Here is a 21,787-nt window from a genome sequence, read left to right as displayed (position 1 = left end):
TGTTTTAATGAAATTTGATGCAGGTGTATTTGCCTTCTAGATCAATGACTTACGCTCCCAGAAGTCTGGTGTTGAATGTTTGTTTTTTGAAGCCACGGAGAAGTTTAGAGGAAACATCAAGACCATGTACTCTGCTCCTGTAAGTAGTAAGTCTCAATAAATGAAAAAATTGGTAGGTAATAAATTAACCTAATGTGCAGTTTAAATGCTTGACCTACAGCTCTTTAGCAAAACAATTCACCAGTTTTTAGCATAGAATTCAAAGCTCAGTGTTAGACTTGAAAAAGGACATTTTACAGTTCTGCTGTAATCTTAAGCAGACTGCGTTGCTTCCCTTTTCTCATTCACTCAGCTCTAACTTATTTTTAGAAGCGGATGGATTTTGCTGTCTTCAGCCTCTTCGTGTTTCTGTGTGTAAACACTGAAGAGAAGTGCCAACTGCTTTTCCAATATTCTTACAACACTGCCCCATCTCTGCCAAGTGCCCTTCTACAGTGTAGCAGGGAAGTGTGCTAACTTGTTTCTGTCACTGGCTGCTATCTTTTACTTTAATCAGGAGTGTACTTTCTCACCTCTGAACTTAAACACATAAAAATCAGAAACTGTATCAACTGTATCCAAAAAGTCTGTCTTCTGAATGATATTTGTTCCTTCTCTAGAATGGACAAATCCACGTTGGCTACAAAGATCTGGTGGAAAATTACCAGCTTCTAGTTACAAATCTGGCTAAAAAAAGGGAAGAGAAAGAAGTCAAGCTGGTTTTGAATCTCTTCCAATCCCTTCTGGATGAATTCATCAGAGGGTATACAAAAAAAGAGGAATCTGAGCAGCCCAAGGTATAAAACTTACTCTGTTACTGGCTTACGGGATGATTAAACAATGTTACTCTCGTAGGATAAGGAACCTGTGTTACCTCAGCAACCTTTTCCATAGCATTTGTCATTATTTGGGAAACAAATTCTGAATGCTGATACGCCTTTTTGGAATTGTTCATTATTTAACTTACTGTTAATATTTTCAGAATCTTAAAGCGTTTGTGCATTTTCTTTGGTGAAAACTTAGGAGTTCTCTGAAGGTTTTAGAGACCGAATTCCTTTGTCATCTGGCAGTGAGCTCAGTTGATTTTTAGGAAGTTGACAGCATGAGCTCAGACAACTCTCATACCAAGCTGAAGCTGCAGTATAGTGTCTCAAAATGTCTGGAGGTGAAGTAGAGTCTGGGAAACTGAATAGGAAAAAAAGGGAATGGAATGTCTGAATTGCAAAGACTAATGCCAGTTCTGTACTCCACTGCAGCAAACCAAAGCCCAGAAGAAGAAACGAAAACAAGATCGTTCAGTAAGTACTTTTCTTTTTGCGATAATGTAAGCTGCACTCACAGAACACAGAGAAAAACAGTCTCAAAAGAGCTTGCTTTTGTACTGAAGTTCTGTTTTATTTTGCGTGCTAAATCACTTGCTGCTTTTTTGAAAATGTGATACAATATAAAACTGGTTTCCATAAATCAAGGATCTTGCTTATGCAGTGATAGCTGGTACTCTAGCATTTTCCTGCTTGTCCATACCATCTTTTAGAACCTAATGGCTTTCTCAATAATGGGACCATTTAAAGGAAAACAGCTACTAAATATTAATAACAAACTATAGCTAATGTATTTCGCTGGTGAACTTTAACTCAGGTGGCAAGTCAATTATGAAATGACCCAGCAAACCCAACTTCTTTAAGATAGGGTGACATTTGGTTTCAAGGTCAAAGCCATCAGCTGCAACTGTAAAATAAAAGTGGAAAGTCTAAGACAGGGTAGATAGTTTTATTAACAGTAATAATAATAAAAAAGGCAAAAAAATCCATGAGTTTTGTCCTGTCTCCTACCAGATTGAAGAACACAATGGCCATGTATTCACAAACTACCAAGTGAGCATACGGCAGTCGTGTGAACACTGCTCGTCCTACATCTGGCCCATGGAAAAGGCCTGTCTCTGCAGTGGTAAGTGAGAACACCTCACTCTTGCCACTCAGTTTACCGTATGTGCAGGTTGCTTGTAACTTTGGCTGGTACAGATGAGGCTTAGTGAACAGTCTATGCAGGTTACATAGTACTTGAATAAGACTAGATATGTAGTGTTTTAATGTGATTTGGAATTCCTGTAACAATTGCTCCTTTCTCTAGTTTGCAAGTTGACTTGTCACAAGAAATGCATGTCGAAAATCCAGAGCAGCTGTACATCCTGTGGAAAAAAGGTAAGAACTGTAGATCTGGGATGCGGTACTGTGATACCATAAGTGACGCATGCAAAATGCTGCCTTTTTTTCTTCAGCAAATGAACATGGATGTCCAGGCACTGAATAAAAATTGCTTAAACAGTTAAGTTCCCTTCTCTGTCTGCGTATAGTCAGAGTATGCAGTTGCAGAAACAGAACGTTATTCTAAAAGGTGGTACTTGGCTTAATTTGGGAACTCTTCCTTTATGTATGTTGTGTTACACAAACTGTTAACGAAATCCTTCAGTGTGTACCATGAAGTTTCTTTCTTGCTGCAGCTCAGGAAATCTGCCTTATGATCAAAGGCTTGTAGCAAGCTACAATAAAATACTCTGCTTCTGTTTCTGGAAGCATAAGCTAATCGTAGCATGAAACAACGGACTTTTCTAGCTTGGGAACAGGTATTCACAGTGCTTGACGTGTATCGATTCCAGAACGAACAGGATGCAGAACCACGTCATTTTGGAGTGTGTGTGAGTTCCCTGACCAGTGAGAGAAATTCAGTCCCCATTGTCATGGAGAAGCTGCTGGAGTATGTGGAGATGCACGGCCTCTACACAGAAGGCATTTACAGGAAATCGGGATCAGCAAATCGTATGAAGGAGCTGAAACAGTTGCTGCAAGCAGGTCAGGCAGTGTTGTCTGTCCTTTTGACTTCCTTGCATGATATCAGTTTTCCCTGCAATTCTCTTCTATCTGAAAGTATCTGGCACTTTTTAGAGTTTTAAACCCAGCTTTTTGGTGGCCTTGCAGCTGTGTTATTTTTGTTGACTGGAAAAAGCTGCTTAGTACATATAAGTGACTATCAGCAGATTTTTTTCTTCTTTTTTTTTTCCTTTTCTGAATTGCCATTTGGATTCTGCAAACAGGAGATCTGAGTGTTTCTAATCTTATTTCTTTGGGGTCTCATTGTGTTCATCAAAGGAACTAACTGCTCTAAATAAAACATTTCTTTTCAGATCCAAACTCAGTGAAACTGGAGAATTACCCTATTCACACTATTACAGGCATCCTTAAGCAATGGCTACGGGAATTACCAGATCCACTAATGACATCTGCGCAGTACAATGATTTTCTCCGAGCTGTAGGTGCGTTTTAGAAATGTTTGAAGGAATTGTTTTTCTTTAATGCATTATGTCCTTGGCAAAAGAAACACCAAGATGCTCCATGCTCTCTAAACAGGTTCCTTCCAGTACGCTTACAGCAATGATTTTAGATGTGTCACATAAAACACTTTTCAGGGAATTAAAGCTTACTTGTCCTTGATTCAGGATTTTTTTTTTTTTTTGAGCATAATGTCGCTATACAACTGCTCTTTCTAAAAACAGTGAGCTTGTGAATAAGTTTCCTTTCATACAGGGTTTTTTCTCCTTGATGTTCTGAACCAGATCTAGATATCCGAATACCTCAAATCTTTAGATTCGTTTTACTGCAGTGGGATTAAGGCACCCTAAATATAGTTGGAGATCTTGACGTGTCACTTGATGATTGCTAACAGCAGCAGCATCTGAAAAAGCAGGAAAATTGCAGTGCCATGAGTGGTACTTTAACATGCAGTTAAAACAATTGGTAAATGAAATGACAGCATGACTTCTAAGAATTAATTCGCTATCTGTTGCAGACCGTTTGAGACAATGTCAGGAAGTGGTTGGAGGCTTTCCACTAGCGTTGCACAGCAATTATGATCTTGTGCTTTTTTTCCCCTTGTGCAGAACTACCAGAAAAACAGGAGCAACTCTGTGCCATTTACAGTGTCCTTGAACAGCTGCCACAAGCCAATCATAATACCTTGGAGCGACTCATCTTCCATCTGGTCAAGTAATGAGTTTAATTATTTCATTTGGAGAGAAACCCCACGTGACTTTTTTGAGTCCCTTTTGGAAGCTTTCTAAAATCTTAAACCCCTTGAGTGTCAGTGTAGGGATCGTGCTGCTGGTTTAGAAATGGAAGAATGGAAGTTGATAGTTCTGCTTAAAAACAGACATGTGCTTACTTCTACCATATGGGGTATTTGTATCAAATCAGGTAAGAACAGCTTTGAAGTCAGGGTAGATCTGAAAGACTTGGCGAGTCACCTGAGCACCAGGATTTATCCAATGGGCTCATGCTGAACTGAGGATGTTAGTGTACTTGGTAGGGGCTGCGTAAGGATTATAAATGCTTGCACGTATGCTAGTCTTAGGAGCAGGGATAAGTGGTACCGATAAAGGGGCTGCTCTTACCAAGGAACTTGGGAATTTTCCAAGCAGCCCTCTGACCATAGGGAAAAGGGATTTTTAAAGAGGCGGCACTGAATCACCAGAGGTACTTTGAGAGGCTACCAAACTAGCTTAATCTGCGTGGCTCCCTGTTTCTTTTTCTGATGCATGAAACTGCCCACTTAGTAGGTGTGAAATAATTTCAAACTCCTTTGAACTGCTGTACGTGCTTAGTACTCTAGAGGCCTCCTTACATGTTATTTGGGAACTCTGGCAAGTTTGATCAGATTGCTTGTATTCTAGCAAGGATTGCTTACATTTTTTAATTATTTTTTTTCTCCTGAACATTGAATTTCAGAGTGGCTTTGATAGAAGATGTCAACCGTATGTCACCCAATGCCTTGGCCATTGTTTTTGCTCCATGCCTCTTGCGTTGTCCTGATACCTCTGACCCTTTAACCAGCATGAAGGATGTTTCAAAAACAACCATGTAAGTTTTAGCAGTCTGCTGCAAAGTAGAACTTTGAAATATGATGGAAGGCCAGTACTGCTGCCTGCATTTGTTACAGCCTTATTCATATCAAGCTGAGAATCTGAGGGTTGAGTTGCTAAACTCTGGTTCTGCTATTGCTGCCAATTTATATGCCCTTCTCTGACTCGTTCCACCTGCCTCAAGTTTATAAAGCATAAAGTAGGATGACTTTTAAGTCTTAAATATCAGGCTTGTATTTTACATCAAGATAATATTTTGGGGAGGGGGAAGTTGTACACTAATCATATATATTTTTGGGGGTATTGTACACTAATCATATCTATTTTGCTGAGATACAAGCCGTAATAAACAGTAGGATATAGGATTAAACTGTCTCCTGCATACCTGGAAACCCCTGATAATTTCTTCTACGTTGTTGCCTGAATTGAAGAAGGTTCTGTCCTTGATCCTCTTTGTTCTCCTCACCCTCCAGCAGCTCTGGCTCTCTGAATGCCCCTCGCCATCCTCACTACATGGCTGGCCTCCCATCTGCCTCCAATGAAAGCAGAGTTTGAAAACTGACAGCTTTTTGTAACTTCGCACTTGCCCATGGGGCCACAGAGGTGGAAAAGGGCGGTTGCAGGCTCATTCTGTATCTACCAGCCTGTGCCAGCACAGGGAAGACAGGTAGAAGCAGCAGAAGCAGTTAGCAGCCATGGTAATGTCTGTTTGCTTACCACTGTTGTGTACAGTCAGCGTGGGAGGCTCAGGTTATCCCAGGAAGAACATCTGCCATTACCTGTAACAGTCTGTCCTGTTTTGCTTGCCATGTTGAACTCTTCACCCTGTTACCATGCAGTGCTGCCCACTGTAAGGTGTCCAGTGAGACACTTGGATTGCATGCCATCCACGTGTGTGTGTGTGGCAAACATCTCCAAGCTGGGAGAGGCACTTCATCCCACCATGGTTGTCCCCAGAGCTGTTATAGTGTGAGGCTGCTCAATAAGCTCTTCCCCTTTTGTCCAGGTGTGTAGAGATGCTCATAAAGGAACAGATAAGGAAGTACAAGATAAAAATGGATGAAATAAATCAGCTGGAAGCAGCTGAGAGCATCGCTTTTCGACGACTCTCATTGCTTCGGCAGAATACGGTAAGTGTTGAAATAAACCACAGAACGGTACCATCCAGCAGAAAGCATCCCACCGCTTTCTTGGGAAGGGATGTGCTAGTTATTTGTCCCGTCCATCCCATTCAGTAAGTCAAAGATCAATTGTAAGATAAGAAGAAAAGGGATTTGGACTTGCCCAAAGCTGTAGGTAGGAGCTAAATATACAGCTGCACTGGAGTCTGTCTGATAAACGGTAGTGGTCAAAATCTATTCCCATATAATTCAGTCAGTAGAACTAAGTTTGCTGAGTCTCTTACATGGCAAAGGAGTTCCTTCACTCCAGAGATGGATGGTGGACAAAAATATGTTGCCTTTTATTAGGACAAATACACTTTTTCTTTTGTTTTTATTGTACTGATTAAAACAAACCAAACTCTGTCTGATGAGAAGCCGCATATAGTGAATTTGGTCTTCATCTCTCTCTAGCTCTGGCCTGTAAAACTTGGGTTTTCTTCCCCTTACGAGGGGATGCGGGTATGTACACTGCCTGTGTTAAGAGTGCATGTTGTTTTTTTCTTATGGCACTATTGCATGACTAAAATACTTACTACGTGTATTGTAACTTGGTTTTAAGTACTCTTTGAACAATTGAGACTGCATGTATTGGTGCAACTTTCTCCCCAGACTGCATGCAGGGCTGCTGACCTATTCTGTCGTGACTCTGGTATTTTATAGACATTCTGAATATAACTTGTATTTGATGTAATAATATTACTTATAAGTGACTACTAAAGCTAAGTTGAAGCTGGCAAATTAAATTACTATGCTTCAAAAAAGGTAACAAAACGCGAGAAATCAGGTGAATAGAAAAATTTCTATTACTCTTTGAAACACTTGTACGAAAACTAACAGCTCTTCATCAATTCCATCAGCCCTTCATTTGGCCTGCTCATTTGTCTTCCACCTTACAACTTAGTAGACAGTAAAGACACGTGTGTAGCTTCTTATGACTGAGAAGTGTTACATGTAAATTTGTCCTGCAGAGTAAAAGCTCACAGGTCAAAGGAAATGACAGTGGCAACTCAGAACTGGACTCACTGCATGAAGAAGAGGAAGTTTCTGAAGCTGATAACCGGGAAAAGGAGATTCTCATTGATCGCATACAGTCGATAAAAGAAGAAAAGTAAGTCACAGCTTTGAAGACCCTTTATCTCTCTGTAGGTCATGTCCTTTGCAGTTGGAGGTGGTACTGATAGTAAAGCAGTATACTTCTCTTCCAAAATGATCTAGCTAATCCTGTTCTGTAGGCCTTTATGCAGGTGAAAAGGAAAAAGAAAAGGACTAGACGAGAGACAATGCCATGAGAATTAATATTTAATAACTACATGCAGGAAGGTTTAGCTCTGAAATACGTGCTGCATAAAGTTGATCATGTCAGAGATACTGTCTTTCTGGAGTGCTAAAATCTCTGTTTTGATGTAGGGAAGATATAACTTACCGGTTACCGGAGCTTGATCAGCGAGGCTCTGATGAGGAAAACGTAGACTCCGAGACCTCAGCGAGCACAGAGAGCCTGCTTGAAGACAGAACAGGACGGATGGATACCGAAGGTCAGTATTAAGGTAGTGTGTGTTTTTTTTTTATTCTACATCTTTCACCGCATACAGCCAGGTGACCAGATGTTATCTGGTCACGGTTGCTTGTATCAAGTTCCATTTTTATGCATGCTTTCAGTATCTAAGTATCTTGTTTCTTTAAAGCAATTATTGGACTACACTGCCGTGCTCAGAGCTCCAGTATGCCTGCCAAAGACATTTGCAAAGTGCCTTCCCTTTTGCAAAGCTCTTCAAATTCTTCCTCTGCATCCCTGGCTTCAAGACACAGATCATCTTTAACACTGTCCAAGATTAAAGTGCCCCGTCGAACTCCAGTGATGCCAACAGCAAATATAAAACTTCCACCTGGGATTTTCAAATGTACAGAATCCCAGGGCAGGATTTTGGCTAACGAAGAGTCTCAGATAATGATGAGACGAAGGGAGCAGCCAGCAAGGCGAACGGATAAAATCCACTCTGTATACATTGCACACGGGTCTGCAGTGGCCCACGCTCAGGAACTCTTGGATGAATACGAACCCACAGCAAAAGTAAAACGGAGGTTTTCGGACCCTTACTCTCACATTCCCTGTATAGAGAAGTGAAATACTTCAGCTCTCTGGACTTCTTTGAAGTTGACTGCAGCTTTGGCTTTAACCCTTTGAAGGCTGTGAACTTGTTCATGTTCTTTTAAGTGGCTGCTGGGAATGCAGCCAGGACATGTACAGTACTCTAAGGGTTAAGAAGCAAGGTTGTTTAAAATGAGTATTCTTCAATTTAAATTAAAACCCTGCAAGGAAAGTAGAACATAAAACTTGTGTTGAGTAATGTACAGGGATTGAATGTCCAGGGGAAAAAAAAAAAGTCCCCAGATTCTGCTGCCGTGCCTTCTTCCATTTGCCTTACAACGGACTCTAATGGGACCATCAGCGAGTTTGGGTCAATGTATGTTGCCTTAATTTTTTTTTATGTTTTTAGGACAACTTTCTGTGTGGTTTACAAAACTGTTAATGTAATAGCCTTAACTGAGACCAAAACATATAAAAATGTTTATTAATACATTGCACTTTTTAAAAATACATGTGGTAGTTTATCAATGTCTGCCTTGTCTAATGAACCACTTCTTCCGAAGGAAGCCTTTAATGGGAATTGCGTACCTTTGTCAGTACTTCATAAAGCACTGGGAAAGCTCTCCAGAGGAAGCGCTAATGCCAAGCCTGCGGTGTCACTGCAGACCATTTTGGTGCTCTTGGAGCAAACGGAGCCATAGTGGTGGACACCTGTGCTATGTGGAGCTGTGTTGGTCTCCCTCGGCTCCCCAGCTGTGAGGTGAAACCCCTGAGGGCCAGGTGCCACCCTACCTAAAGCGTTGTGGGGCAGCAGGTCTGCCCCAGCCCTTCCCACAACCGGGCTGGACTCCCAGCGCTGCGGGCCCTGCTCCGCCTTGAAGGGAAGGAAGAGCACGCCTCGGGCGCTCTGTCGCTGCCTTCGGGGCTGTGGCTGCAGCAGCCACCTGTGTTGGACGTCTGTGTGCGGTTTTTGCCTTGACTTTGGGGTGTTTTTTAAACAAAACGGCGCCGCCCTGTAAAGGCCTTCAGCTGCCACAGCACCTCCTTCAAGACTGAGCCCGACCCTGGGACCTTGTGTGTTTGTGTGATGTACTCCATGGTGGTTCACGTGAGGTTTCGCTTCTCTTTTCAGCGGAATATGGTGGATCTGCTTTGGGGTATCTGGACCACGTGCTGGTGATGGAGGAAATTTCTCGTGCGTCAGCGGCTGTTGGGCTTAGTTACGGTGCCCACTCAAACCTTTGTATCAACCAGCTGGTGCGTAACGGCAACGAGGCCCAGAAAAACAAGTACTTGCCCAAGGTACGTGGCGGTTGGAGAAGGTGAGGTGCGGTCCGGACGTCCGGGGACGGCGCGGCGCTGGAGACTCCCGCCCCTGTCATAGAATCATAGAACGGTTTGGGTTGGAAGGGACCTTAAAGATCATCCAGTTCCACCCCCCTGCCCTGGGCAGGGACACCTCCCACCAGCCCGGGTTGCTCCAAGCCCCGTCCAACCTGGCCTTGAACACTTCTGTCCCCGCAGCAGCGCGCTTTGGCTCCTTGAAATAAACTGAGGCAGTGAGCGCTGTGGAGTGTTATAACTCCAGCCTCGCTCTCAGCCCTGCCGCAGCCTCTGCTAGACAGAATATTTCTTCTTAAAGCTGTCACTTAAAAGCTTTTTTCTCCTTAGTATGTGGCTGCTCTTGAGGACATGCTCCGAGAGCTGAAGAAGCAGTCTGGGTGAGTGGCGCTGAGACCCTGGGGCGGGCGGGTGTCACTTGCGGTGTCGTTAGTTGCTTACCTGTAAGATGGACGTAGCCCATGAACAACACGGTAGTGCGTACGGTTCCCTGTGGAATACCTTTCGGTGATGGAGAAGCTGTGCCCGCCGAGCAGCTCCGTGAGGAGCTGTGCAACGCTGTGGTGTGCTCAGATACATCTGCCTGTCCATCAGCCTTGGCCTGGGCAGTGCCCGTGCCCCGAGCCGACAGCACCCACCACGCCTTGGAAAAGGAGATTTGCAAGCCTGTTTCTAGCCTGAGCCGTATTCTGTTAAAACATGCTGCTTTGAAGAACCAGGTGTTGGTTTATAATAGAAAACGCTGATAACTTCTGGTTCTCGTTGTATTATTTTTCAATTCCAATAGCAAGCCTGCCCCAGAACTGCTGAATGAATACTCTCGCAAAGTGGACTTCCTAAAGGGACTTTTAGAAGCTGAAAAACTGGTAAGATCTGCTAGTTCAGCTTGAAAAGACTTAAGCATTCTCTGCTTATAGTCACCCCGTTGCCTGGTTCTTACGTTTTCCTTTATCTTAAGTCTCAAAATTAACACTTATTAAAAACTTAATAGGCAATCCTTGTAAAAACGTTAATAAATATATTGGATTTTTGGATTTTGTTAAAAGGGGGTATTTTTATGAGATCTGAAACTGCTTTCTTCCTTTTCAAAAGCAAAGTACATCTTGCCTACATCCTTCTTGCTTCATTGTCATGAGATACAGGGGCAGGTACTGTCCCTTAGGCCTAAGGCCTCTTTTGGTCGGCACCACGTCCATCTGGAGAGCTGTGAAATGCCAATAAGCTGGACCACAATTAGTGTGGGTGCAGTCAGCACTGCTGTTCAGCCATTTGGTGGGAAGCAGCTGTGGAAATGCTCCCTGCGTCCTTGTTGGTTACGCACCCAGGTGGCCTCACACTGCAGAATGCGATACTCATGATTTTTCATTGTTTCTTCTTACTCACAGTCTTCATCAACTGAAAAGGCTCTGGCAAATCAGTTCTTGGCCCCTGGGCGTACCCCCACTACAACCAAAGAGAGAACCCCAGCTACTAAAACAGTTCATCTGCAGACAAAGGCTCGTTGCACAGGCAAGATGAGGAGTGAGCTGCTTGGTACAGTAGGTTTTGGTGTTGCTGCATCTTTACAGCTACTTTATAGATTGTCTCTTGTTGCATTCAGCTGCCTTTGGTGGCTGTGCCTCAGATGTGTCCCAGGCTGGGTGGGGAGTCACTTTTTTCTGGTTTGGATATTCTCAATATTGGCTACAGGCACTGTCCTAGGCCTGGAGGACTATCTTTTATCACTGGCCCTTTGTAATCTTCTGTTTTGTTTCTCTTTCTGCCTCCTAGGACCGCTTGGCCATGGATGGTAAGCTTAATCTGTTATTTTCTCCAACTTCAGTTAATCTGAGTCTTGCAGGGAGAGAAAGAGGAAGGTCAGGTATTAGAGATTGGCCAAAGTGTACTTTTCATTTAGTGGCTCACTTCTTTTCAAGATAGCAGATTTTAAAAACAAACAAAACCAAACCCCCTAACTGTTGAAAGCCTAGGTGTTGTTATCAGTATGGTAGCAGGGACTTGCAGGAACCTATTTTTCTAGAATTCATACAGAAACAGACATTCTAATTACAGAATTAGCAAAGACAATTTACCTTTATTATTGCTCCTGTTCTCTTCTGCTCTGAGTAAATCATGTGATTACAGGTGCTTAGAGTGGGTGCTGTTCAGTTCCTCTTCAGTATACAGACATGTTATTCACGTAGGGAACTGGTAGGAATTAATTTGCGGTTTCCATAGCTACTGTTACAGTGGCTGGAGCTGGGCCAATCTAACGTGTCCTGAAAGAGAACACCAAGACACACGGGCTTAAACCATGCCCTCAGGGATATGATTCATCTGTTTTTTCTTTCCACCATACATTTGATGTTATGTGTAGTCTTTTACCCCTGTGGAAAGCAGGTAGGCATTTGAAATCCATATTCACTGGTGTAGAGGGCCAAGTAGGACTTGGACATCTGAAAATCCCTTACAAAAAATTTGTTTGTTCAGCCTATGATTGAATGGGAATTTATAATGTGCTGAAACACGAATTTAACTCTTTTTCCAGATTCTGAGGAGTTAAACATAAGGAAGCGGAAGTAAGTCAAAATTTCTCATACTGATGCTGAGTGTTTTGGGAACTGCTTTCCCAATGACCTTTAAATCATGGATGTACTTCCATTTGGGTGAAGTCCCTGCTGGTAGAAACCTAAATATAATGACTTCAGCTGATTTAGCTATTCTTGTTGTCTTGTCAGATTTGCAGAGTCTGGGGAGACCTTGGGAGATCAAGCCACAGGGAAGTATGAATGCCTTTCTTTTTTTTTTCCCCCTTATCCTCTTGCAGAGGCCTTGCATCCGATGAGAAGCAGTCAGCTGTGGAGCTGGATGCTGTGTTACAGCACCATCAGGATATGCAGGAGAAATTAGCTGAAGAAATGCTGAGTTTGGCTCGCAGTCTCAAAAACAACACTCTGGCTGCACAGAATGTGATAAAACAAGATAACCAGGTAACGCATGTTAAAGTGCTAAACTTTCAGTTGTTCATCCCAGAAGGTTAAAGTGCTAACATGTTAAATACTATACCTATAACTTGATTCCAGGTGAGATGAGAGTGGGGAGACTTGGAGGCGATACCTGTCTGCTTCTGTAGTGCAATTGAACCTTTTCTCTGTTGGAAGAAATGGTGGTCAGAACTTAGAAACCTGAGTTTGAAACCGTTTGTTCTCTTTGCTCCGCAGACGCTATCACATTCTCTCAGGATGGCAGACCAGAACTTTGAGAAGCTCAAGGATGAATCTGACCGCCTTGAACAACATGCAAAGAAATCGGTCAACTGGTTATTATGGATAATGTTAATTGTAGTTTGTTTTATATTCATCAGCATGATTCTCTTTATCAGAATTTTCCCCAAACTGAAATAATTTTTTTTTTTTTTTAACTGCCTGAGTGCAGTTGGAAAGCTCAGCTCGTATGACAACTGACAACAATCGATTTCTTTGCCACCTATTATGTCCTTAAAGAGGCTGTCCAAGGCCTACCCTTGCATCTCTTCCCTGTGCAATCAGTGGATCCAGTGAAGGGTTTCATGAAAAAGGCTTTCTACACTTGGATACTTGTTTTACTTGATGAATATTGTTGCCTATTGAGCGGAGAACCAGGACAAAGATGGCAATTTACGCTGAGCTGCTAACAGGTTCCTTAGTGGATAGAGACAGTCCTGTTTTTAATGTGGTTGTGGCAAATGTTCCGAGTTCTAAAAGGCGTTTACTCAATACAAATATAAGTAACAGTCGAAGTCTTACAGTTTTTCCTGTCTTTACAGCTTTACTGTACTGAAGTAGGACCTTGCTGCCAACAGGATATTTGATTACAGTTATGTACATACACAGCTGTAGGGTGTAGGAAGAGAATGCTGCCATTGAGTTGCTTGCCTGGCTCAGATTCAGAGAGTATCAACAGGTAAAACTATTCTTAGGCTTACCTCTTTCCCAGAGGGGTATTTGGGACTTTGGACTTAGCAATTTTCTGTAGTTTATACTTAATGTAGAAGAGCTGAAGTTGCTTGCTGTTGCAATGTTTGCTTCCCTTTTTGTATGCACAAATGTTCTCACTTACTCCATTGTCTGTTATGTTGATGCTTTTGCACCAAGAAAACACTGCGACCCCGGCACCACAGAACTGTACACATGCTACTCTCTGTACGGTGTAGACCTCACCTGTACTAACATTTTTTCACTGTAAAATGAGGGTGAAGGAAGCTGGCGTCTTCAAGACAGAAATAATAATAATTTAAAAAAATAAATCAGCCTTTACCTTTTGAGACCATTTATTCTGGTCAAGGGCGTTTTTGTTCCTAAGAGGTCACTACAATAAAGCAGACATGAAATAAACTGGAATGAATATTTTTAAAACACAGCTACTGCTAGAAAAACTTAGAGGCTGCAGTAAAGCAAGGTTTGGTGTGACAATGTAAGAGCCATTGTTAAATGCTCGTGATAAGCTAAAAGCAAACCATTCCGCATCTGTGCTGTCATTTCTGGAGCCTTACTCTGGAAAGCGTCGGTGTTTAGGTGTATATAGTGTTTCCCGTTCAGGAAGCGAGGAGCCGCAAATGACCCCGAAGTGTTCTTTTGCCATTTCGATTGCTGTTTTGAACCACTAGATGGGGTGTTTTAGGCCTGTCTGGCGATCTCCACGGCAGAGGAAGGTGGGGGGAAGAGCTGTTTGTCACAACAATTGAGTTCTTATGAAAATCCGACTGCTGCTTTGAACGCATCCCAAAGTAGCAGGCTCTGGTTCAGAATTGTTCTTTGTTCTTTACGAAAACAGCTGCGTTAATGAAGACAGTTAACATTTTTTACATAAAGTATTTTTGTTCACTTAACAGGATGTTTGCCATTTAGTATGCCATTCACTTACGGATTATCAAATGAGTGATTATACTATGAAGTACAGCTTTTTCTTCTAGCCGCTCATCTGTGTGATACGCTCATTCTGTTCGAGCAAACTTGTTACCTTGGACTATGTAGAAATGTATAGTTGTAGCAATCCATTTATGGACATTGCTACTTATCCCAGAAGTTTTTGATCAACTATAATGTTTGATGTTTCATTGTGCTTCATTAGTAAATGCTGTGTCAACTAATTATTTTTTAATTCTAATTGTTTACTACTTTCCCTGCAGGCATTTCAGTGCTGAGCTTTCCTCTTAGAGCAGAGGTTGAGTGTAGTGCTGGAATGGGTTTTGTGTGTGACATACTGGAACGATACAGCATTAATGCTTCACCGGCTATGACATTTTTCTCTTTGTTACTTGAAATAAATTTTTTTTTTCCAGCTTGCAAAAGACTTGGTGCATCATTGCAGACAAGTTTAAAGCTGAATTTTGCCATCAGCCATGTGTTGGCTATAGCTTTTTGGCAGTTTTACAAATTAGAAGTTCGATTGGAAAGACCTGAAAGGGAACAACTAGTGATAGCTTGCCCCCAAGAAAATACCCACCCCTCCAAGTCAACAGCAATTCCTTTAGAAAGCAGCCTGCTAGGAAGTCAGTTCAGAAACACATGCTGCTTAACTTTTGACCGTTGACATTTCATGGGTGTTTGTTATTTTGAAGGATGAACTGCCAGAACTGAGATTGAATCCTGTAACTACTAACACCTTTTGTGATATCTCGCATGACCGTTGAGCACAGTGCCTCCAGCGCTGCACTGAGCTTCTGGTTACCTCTGACCCGGTGGAAGAATGTTACCTTCTGCCCTGGCAAACCAAGCGGATTAATTGCCTCAGTGGCCGGCAATCTCCCTGCACGCAATGGCTGTTTTGTCAATTGGCAGTTGCAGTCTTTGGTTTTTCTTGAGTTCATTTAGTAATTATAGTCATTCAAAAACACTTTGAAGATGGGTGCCAGTAGTGTTTAGAATAAACAATCACTCAAGGCTTTGTGATGTTTCATGGATGGAGTGACAGTTCTTATTTTTGACTAGTGTATGGGTGGCGGTGGCTGTACGATCTGCTACTTCAGCCCTCAGCTCCATTTCACAGCGTGGGGCTCAGATGTGCTTCTCTCTGCAGAGTAATGTTATATATAGAAATAGCTTTCTGTGAGAGTTGCAAACATTGTGAAGTGAGAATTGCTTAACTTTCCCAAAAGCTTGGGAAATCCAGATGGAGAGATGTTTATCAGGCACAGGGCTGGGCCTTGGTTGGCTTCTTGGCAGACTACCTACTTTCAGACAGCAAGTAAAAAATAAAATAAAAAATAATCTTTCAGAGACTTGGGTCACGTCAGGCCGGTGAACGCACCATTTCTGAGCCTGGCAGCAACAGTAACTATGGGTCAGTCTGAGCTTTTCTGGCAAACATCCTTGGTGACAGAGACTCCTTGTATTATAATACTCAATGTTTAAGCCGTGTCCTCAATCACAGCTAGATTTGATGTTTTGGAAGGATTTTTACAGTAGGTGGGCTGTCAGTAGGGACAGATGAGTGGCAGGAGCAGAACGCTGTGTACGATGGCCCCTGTGGCTGGGTAATCTCAGCTTGTTTGGGGCGTGTGTTCCCCGGGCTTTACTTTGCAAAGCCTCTGTCTATCAGACTTTATAGGCTGGGAACGGCTTTCCAAAACTGGCAGCTATTCTGCCAAAAGGGAGTATCTTGTGAAAGGGTGAAAACGATGGAGTGGACAGACCAGGGTTCCGCTCCTGGCTGTCCGCTGTCTGATACCGGGCAAGGCACCTCCGTTCTCATTGTCTCTGCTGTAAACCTGATGGAGATACCTCAGAATCAAAGTCTTATGACTAATAGTTACGAGCATGAAAAAAAAATAATGTTAACCATGATAATATAGCAGATAGGAGCAGAAAATAATAATCAGATTTCTTGGTGCTGATGCCATTCCAGAATCCTACAGCCCAGCGCGGGGCTGGCTGGTAGCTCTTGTCCTGATCTGCCGCCTTGCTGAGGCTTGGTGTGCGCTCGCCGTGTGTTCCCACTGAACAAGAGTGACATTAAAACCCGACTTAGCTAAATCAATACCACCTGTCACATGACACCGCCGTGACATTTCTGGCATGAGCGCTACCTCCTAATGGGAGATGGAAGTGGGAAGCAGCAGCAGTTAGTGAATAATGGATCAGATATGCCTGATTTGTAACATTTACAAAGAAAGGGCGGGTCTCCTAGTTACAGAACAAACTGGTTATCAAAATGGGAACTGGAAGTTCTGTGTCGTCCAAAATGCGAAATGTAAGATAAAGCGGTGTGGAGCGTACAGTGGCGGTTTGCTGAGCTCCCCTGTGCTGCCCGGAGGGCTGTCCCTCCGCATTTGACTCTGGATCAGCAAAAACGTGTAAAGAAATAAAACAGAGACCAAGGAAGGGGGGAGTGGGGGTGGTGAGCTGTGGATTAGAACTGGTGTAGCCAGTTGCTCGCCCGCAGCACGCTGTGCCCATACCGTGTATTAGAGGGGGGCGCGCCTCCAGCCGCTAAATCGCACGTGGCTGCTGATAGAGAACAGCATGCCTGGCAGCGGCGGAGCGGGTTGTGCAAACGAGACGTGGGGTTGGCTTAGGTGTGCTGCGAGAAGCTGTAGGACGGAATGGCGGCTGAGGGGGCTGGAGGGGTTGGAAGGCCAGATACAGATCTGTCTGGCGGGTTCGGAGCTGGGCCCTGCTTGCCAGAGGCAGGTTGGGAACGCTGACTGCCGTGCCGTTCTCATAGCAATGAAGAAAAATCTAGGTTCTTGTGAGTTGAAAAGTCTGATGCTGAATTAGAACAAAAAAATGTTCTGACAAGGAATGGAAAGTAAGTCCAATATTGTATCTGCCTCTGTGACACCCAAAAATCAAACTGAAAAAACCCAGAAACTGGACAAAAAAAAAAAAAAGATCAAGCGAGGCAGTGCTGCAGTAGGCCATGGAGAGCTGTGATTTCCTTTGTATTCTTCATCTCCAGTTTCTTTGAACTACATGTGCCAGAGAGATGCCCTCTGCCATTTTCACCTTGGGCAGAGGTTGTATCTGCTAATGTAACAATAGAATTCTCCAGAAGGATCTGACAGTGTTTCCTGTTTCAACAGTAAAAAAACCCTGGGATTTCTGTCCTTAGCACGTAAAGTGAACGGATCTTCATCCTCTGAGCCTTCTCCTGTCGAGAAGAGAGCAGTCACTTATCGGATTTGGTGTGGACGGAAGGAAGGGTAAGAAAGGAACTCTGTCAATTCGTGACGTGAAATATTTTATATTAAGAGATTTGGCAAATGATTCTGTGTGACTCCAAACAGGATGAGATAAATTTTCCAAGGTCAGCTCTTCTGTAGTCTCAGCTTTAGGTTTAGTCACTGAGAAGTCAATTCTGTAACCTTCACAGCGACATCCTGCCAATGATGCAGAGACTTCGCTATTGTTGGCTTCAACAGCAACTCTTCTGCATCTTCAAAGGGCAGGAGGGGGAATAATGTGCGTACTGCATGGTGAGAAACTTGGGAGCAGGAAAGTATGTTTGGCAAATCAATAAAAATAGAGCAACCTGAGCAGTGGGGTAACTGTTCACGCAGGCGGCTGCAGCCTGTTGTTAAGAAAGGGCTGTATTGAACGATGGGTGAAGCAGAAAGTGAGAATTCTGATGCTCGGCTCAGCCTTCTGGCTTGCTGTCCGGCTTTGGCTCACTGATCTGGTTTTCAGCTGTTTTGTTCTTAAAACAGAACTGCTACTGATGTACCTTCTTGGCGAGTCAACTGCTCTAGAGCTCCTTTTGGCCGCAAAGCTTTGTGTTGCTTGAATATTCCCAGACTGACTAATTAGCGTGGAACTTTACTTTTTTTTTATGGCTAAAAAAAAAAAACCCCAACCAACCCAAACCCCATCCACTCACATGTGTGTTTGGTTCCAGTGTATATTGCATGAGAGAAAGATACATTTAATTTTCAAGACATGAAGCTTTCAGCAAGCGCGGTATCTCGGTGATGGGGAAGCCAAGCTGTGTTCCTCTCCACGCACCGTTGTGTCGGTGGAAGGACGGGACTGCGCTCCCAGGGCAGCGTGCAAACACTGACGCATTTCACGTCCCCGCACTGCTGCAGACACTGGGCCCTGGCGATAAGACCTTGAAGAACTGTATTCTTGGTGCCTGAACAGCTCAGTCTGTCGTAGCTTTGTTAACTTGAGCAGGGGAAAGCTAAATGAAAATGATGATAAAGGGGGCAGTTTCAGCCCTTTCAGAAGGGAGTAATGTCAACCTGGGTTACAAAGTCGTCTTCCGCACTCGTCTGTGCTAAGGTGGTTCCTCCTCTAGGGATGGTGCTTCCAAGGACTTCAATTCCTAGTGGCATCGATCGGGAGGAGCTGGGATCTGATGAGGAAGTTGGTACACTTCGGTTGATTTCACGTGAAGGCGTTTGTAGGGCAGAGCAGTGCGACTCCGTGTTTCCAGTCCCACAGAAAAGGAAGCTTGGGACAAAACTCCAGAAAGATTTTTTTATTTTTTTTTTTCAGCCCTTGTGGGCTACAATAGACCAGTGCGCACAGAATGCAAAAAACCTAGCGCGAGGTTTGGGCCCCAAAATAATTTTTTGGTGACAGTATATGTCAAAGTCCTTCTTCAGGACTCGAAGCTGTGCCAGGTGTGCCGTGTAAAAGGAACATAATCTGAACATCATCTGAACCAGTTTTGGGCATGGTAACAACATGCCCATAGCCATACGCCATTTTAACCCTTATGTTTCTGTATATTTACATTAATGAGCAAAGAATAAGGGCCTGTGTTTGTTTTCTTTTTTTTTTTTTTAAAGTGAACGCTATTGTTTGGAGAGCACTAGACATACAGCTTTAAATTGCCATTTCTCTGGGGTTTTTGTACACTTTTAGTCCATCCTGTGATTCTTGGCAGCTGTGAAGTGGCTGTAGAGCAAAGATGAATCCATGGGACAGCTCTTTTTGGGGATTTCAAAAAGAACAAGGCTTTTGATGGGGCCTGTAAATTCACTGCCATTATCTTGCAACGTACTGCTTTCATACTGTGTAGTATATAGCACTCTTACTCTCTATTACCTCAGCTGAAATGCCAAAGATGACAAAAACTGAATTGTGTTTTCAAGAAAACACCACAGTGGGGGACCAGCTCTGAAAGTACAATAAAAATTCTGTCACTAATTTTCTAAATAGTTTCAAAAGGAAAAGATGCCTGCCTTCCAAGCGCACCGAGGATTCTCTAGACAGATACCTAGCTGATACTGTTTGTACATTTTTATAAATTTTGTACTATGGATAACATCCTGCAGCAAGTGTACACTGTTCAGGTATGTAATTATAGATAATTTTTTGCATCGAAGAGGGAAAAATATTAAAGGTTAGAAAACAGAACAGTATTGCAAAGTCTCATACCCATTTTCCTTGTCTTCCCTGGCCGGTGATACTTACAAGAGTTATTCAAGTAAGGAATGGACCAGAACAAAACAAAAAAATTAAGTCTCTGTGGGGTCAAATAGGTAGATACCCTCTATTTCAAGTCTCTCTGCATTTCTTTTCTTAGGAGGATTCAGGAATGAACCCCAGTAGCTTGCAAGTGTGACGGTTCATAGCAGACACTTATCACTGCTCAGTTATAAGTGATTTTAACTAAAACATGAAACATCTGTGGAGGGGAAAAAGCAATGTGGATGTTGTTGAAGAAAGGAGTCATATTTAATAGATCAAACCAGTGATTTTAGTAGTTTCTTGAATCAGAAATTAGAGAAGAGCCTGCAGTGCAGCTATTAGGGAAAAAAAATAGATATGAGTAAGCAGGTGCTGGCTTAGTTTCTTCGCGCCCACATTGGTACTGCTGGTTTATCTGATGGCAAAGCCAGTGTACTGTAGCATGATGAGTGTGTAGCAGTGAGTGTATGTGAAAGATGCTGGAAAGATTGCACCCTGATGTTCTTAATCGGTAATTAGAAACTAAAAATAGTATTTTAGGTAAAGATAATAAATCTGTAGCCTTTAATCCTCCTGTGCCAATCTGTAAGCTGATACCATTATTACATGAAAGGCAATAAGAACATAAGTGAGTAAGCAAAAGTAGGTTGCTATTACAGTCACATTATGAATTGCGCATAGCCCAAGCGGTCTAGGTGATGTTTGGCTCTATCTGTTTGATGCAAAGTCTGTAGTCATAAAGCTGGTTAATTTGCAAGCAGAAAGCACATAGTTTTGTTGTTTATTTCCATTCCTTAAACTGCCCTTACTTCCTGGAGTATTCTGAAGAGAAATGAGTGAGGTTCTGAGTCTCTTCTGCACTCGGGAGTTGTCAAAAGTAGTACGTTGGAGAAAACGGCAGCAAGAACAGAAACGGGGGGGAGATTTGTTCCCATGATGGCAGTTCTGATGCACCAACAGGCTCAATCAACAGCTCATGGGCCGCGCAGACACATCTTCTTTCGCTGTAATGACAGAGAAAGCGTCCCCGCTTCAGCAGGGCCTTTCATCTAAGCATTTAAATAGTTTGCAAATGCAAAGTTATCCTTTTGCAGGTACCATCACAGCTAATACTGCTTATGCTGAAGGGATTTAGTTGAATCAGGCCATCGACCTGACCCCATCCACATAGGAAACCTCAAAGAGTGAACCATACCAAAATAGATGTGATTTCATAGACCGGCCCTCCTCCCATTCACAACTGTGTAATATCCCTGGGGCAACTGCAGCAATTCTTTAAATGGAAAAGTAACGCAAAGTATTTAAAATAGTGCAAACTCTCTTAATGCAATGCAGCATCTAGAAAAGGGAGCCCGTGCTGGGAGCCACCGGCCCATTGGGCAGCAGAGGGAATACAAAAGTGAGATCTGATGTAAGCTGAAGATGGTGGGGGAAAGATTTGAAAGAAGAATGTCTATTTACCAAGTGGTTTTGAATTTAAAAAAGCTTTATTTCAGCAGTTTATAAGTCAGCATCTTGCAGAAATGGGTGAAAGCAAGTGCCAGATAAAATTACTGGAAGTTGCCAGGAAACGTACCGTCATGGCTTAGCACGACCGCAACGCAAGGATGATTAAAAAAGGAGAAAAAGGCACCAAATCCCATTGGAAAAAGGCAACTGGAAATTTGAAGTGGCTGTTTGGACTGGGCTCTTTGGTACTGAAAATGGTGCCGTTTAGCAGGAGATACCTGTAAAGGTACTCTCTGGGGCCATTCCTCCTCCTCCAAACTCTTCACCCGAAGGGCTGTTGTGCCCTGGAGCAGCCTGCCCAGGGCGGGGGGGGATCGGGGTTGAGGGGGCGGGCAGCCGCCGTGCTGCCGGAGGTGGC

The 21,787-nt window shown here is 43.1% G+C and overlaps 2 protein-coding genes across 2 annotated transcripts in view; both read left to right on the top strand.

The window, feature by feature from the left end:
- The window catches only part of MYO9B (myosin IXB), a 46,926-nt gene extending 38,350 nt beyond the window's left edge, over positions 1-8,576 (top strand). The window contains 15 exon segments of the mRNA XM_009895163.1: positions 41-139; positions 660-836; positions 1,296-1,337; positions 1,875-1,986; positions 2,170-2,240; positions 2,696-2,888; positions 3,221-3,349; positions 3,974-4,079; positions 4,818-4,949; positions 5,958-6,081; positions 7,083-7,222; positions 7,522-7,670; positions 7,800-8,318; positions 8,352-8,361; positions 8,485-8,576. Of these exon segments, the coding sequence (XP_009893465.1) occupies positions 41-139; positions 660-836; positions 1,296-1,337; positions 1,875-1,986; positions 2,170-2,240; positions 2,696-2,888; positions 3,221-3,349; positions 3,974-4,079; positions 4,818-4,949; positions 5,958-6,081; positions 7,083-7,222; positions 7,522-7,670; positions 7,800-8,239 (1,914 nt within the window). The 3' untranslated portion in view covers positions 8,240-8,318; positions 8,352-8,361; positions 8,485-8,576.
- A 931-nt stretch (positions 8,577-9,507) lies between these two features.
- USE1 (unconventional SNARE in the ER 1 homolog (S. cerevisiae)) lies at positions 9,508-13,064 on the top strand. Its single transcript, XM_009895162.1, has 8 exons — positions 9,508-9,525; positions 9,875-9,924; positions 10,332-10,410; positions 10,930-11,082; positions 11,315-11,333; positions 12,072-12,102; positions 12,351-12,513; positions 12,745-13,064. The coding sequence occupies exons 2-8, from the start codon at positions 9,896-9,898 to the stop codon at positions 12,925-12,927; spliced, it is 657 nt and encodes a 218-aa protein (XP_009893464.1). The 5' UTR covers positions 9,508-9,525; positions 9,875-9,895; the 3' UTR covers positions 12,928-13,064.
- The last annotated feature ends 8,723 nt before the right edge of the window (positions 13,065-21,787 follow it).

The sequence above is a fragment of the Charadrius vociferus genome, unplaced genomic scaffold (assembly GCF_000708025.1).
Source record: "Charadrius vociferus isolate BGI_N301 unplaced genomic scaffold, ASM70802v2 scaffold291, whole genome shotgun sequence".
NCBI classification, from domain to species: Eukaryota; Metazoa; Chordata; class Aves; order Charadriiformes; family Charadriidae; genus Charadrius; species Charadrius vociferus.
Note: the sequence above shows the minus strand (reverse complement) of the source record. Positions and strands in the feature narration are given on the sequence as shown.

Coding starts and splice junctions, on each gene's coding strand:
- USE1 (XM_009895162.1), top strand. CDS start 9,896: ATGCTCCGAGAGCTGAAGAAGCAGTCTGG. Junction 9,925..10,331: donor GAGCTGAAGAAGCAGTCTGG/GTGAGTGGCGCT, acceptor CAATTCCAATAG/CAAGCCTGCCCCAGAACTGC. Junction 12,514..12,744: donor TGATAAAACAAGATAACCAG/GTAACGCATGTT, acceptor TTTGCTCCGCAG/ACGCTATCACATTCTCTCAG.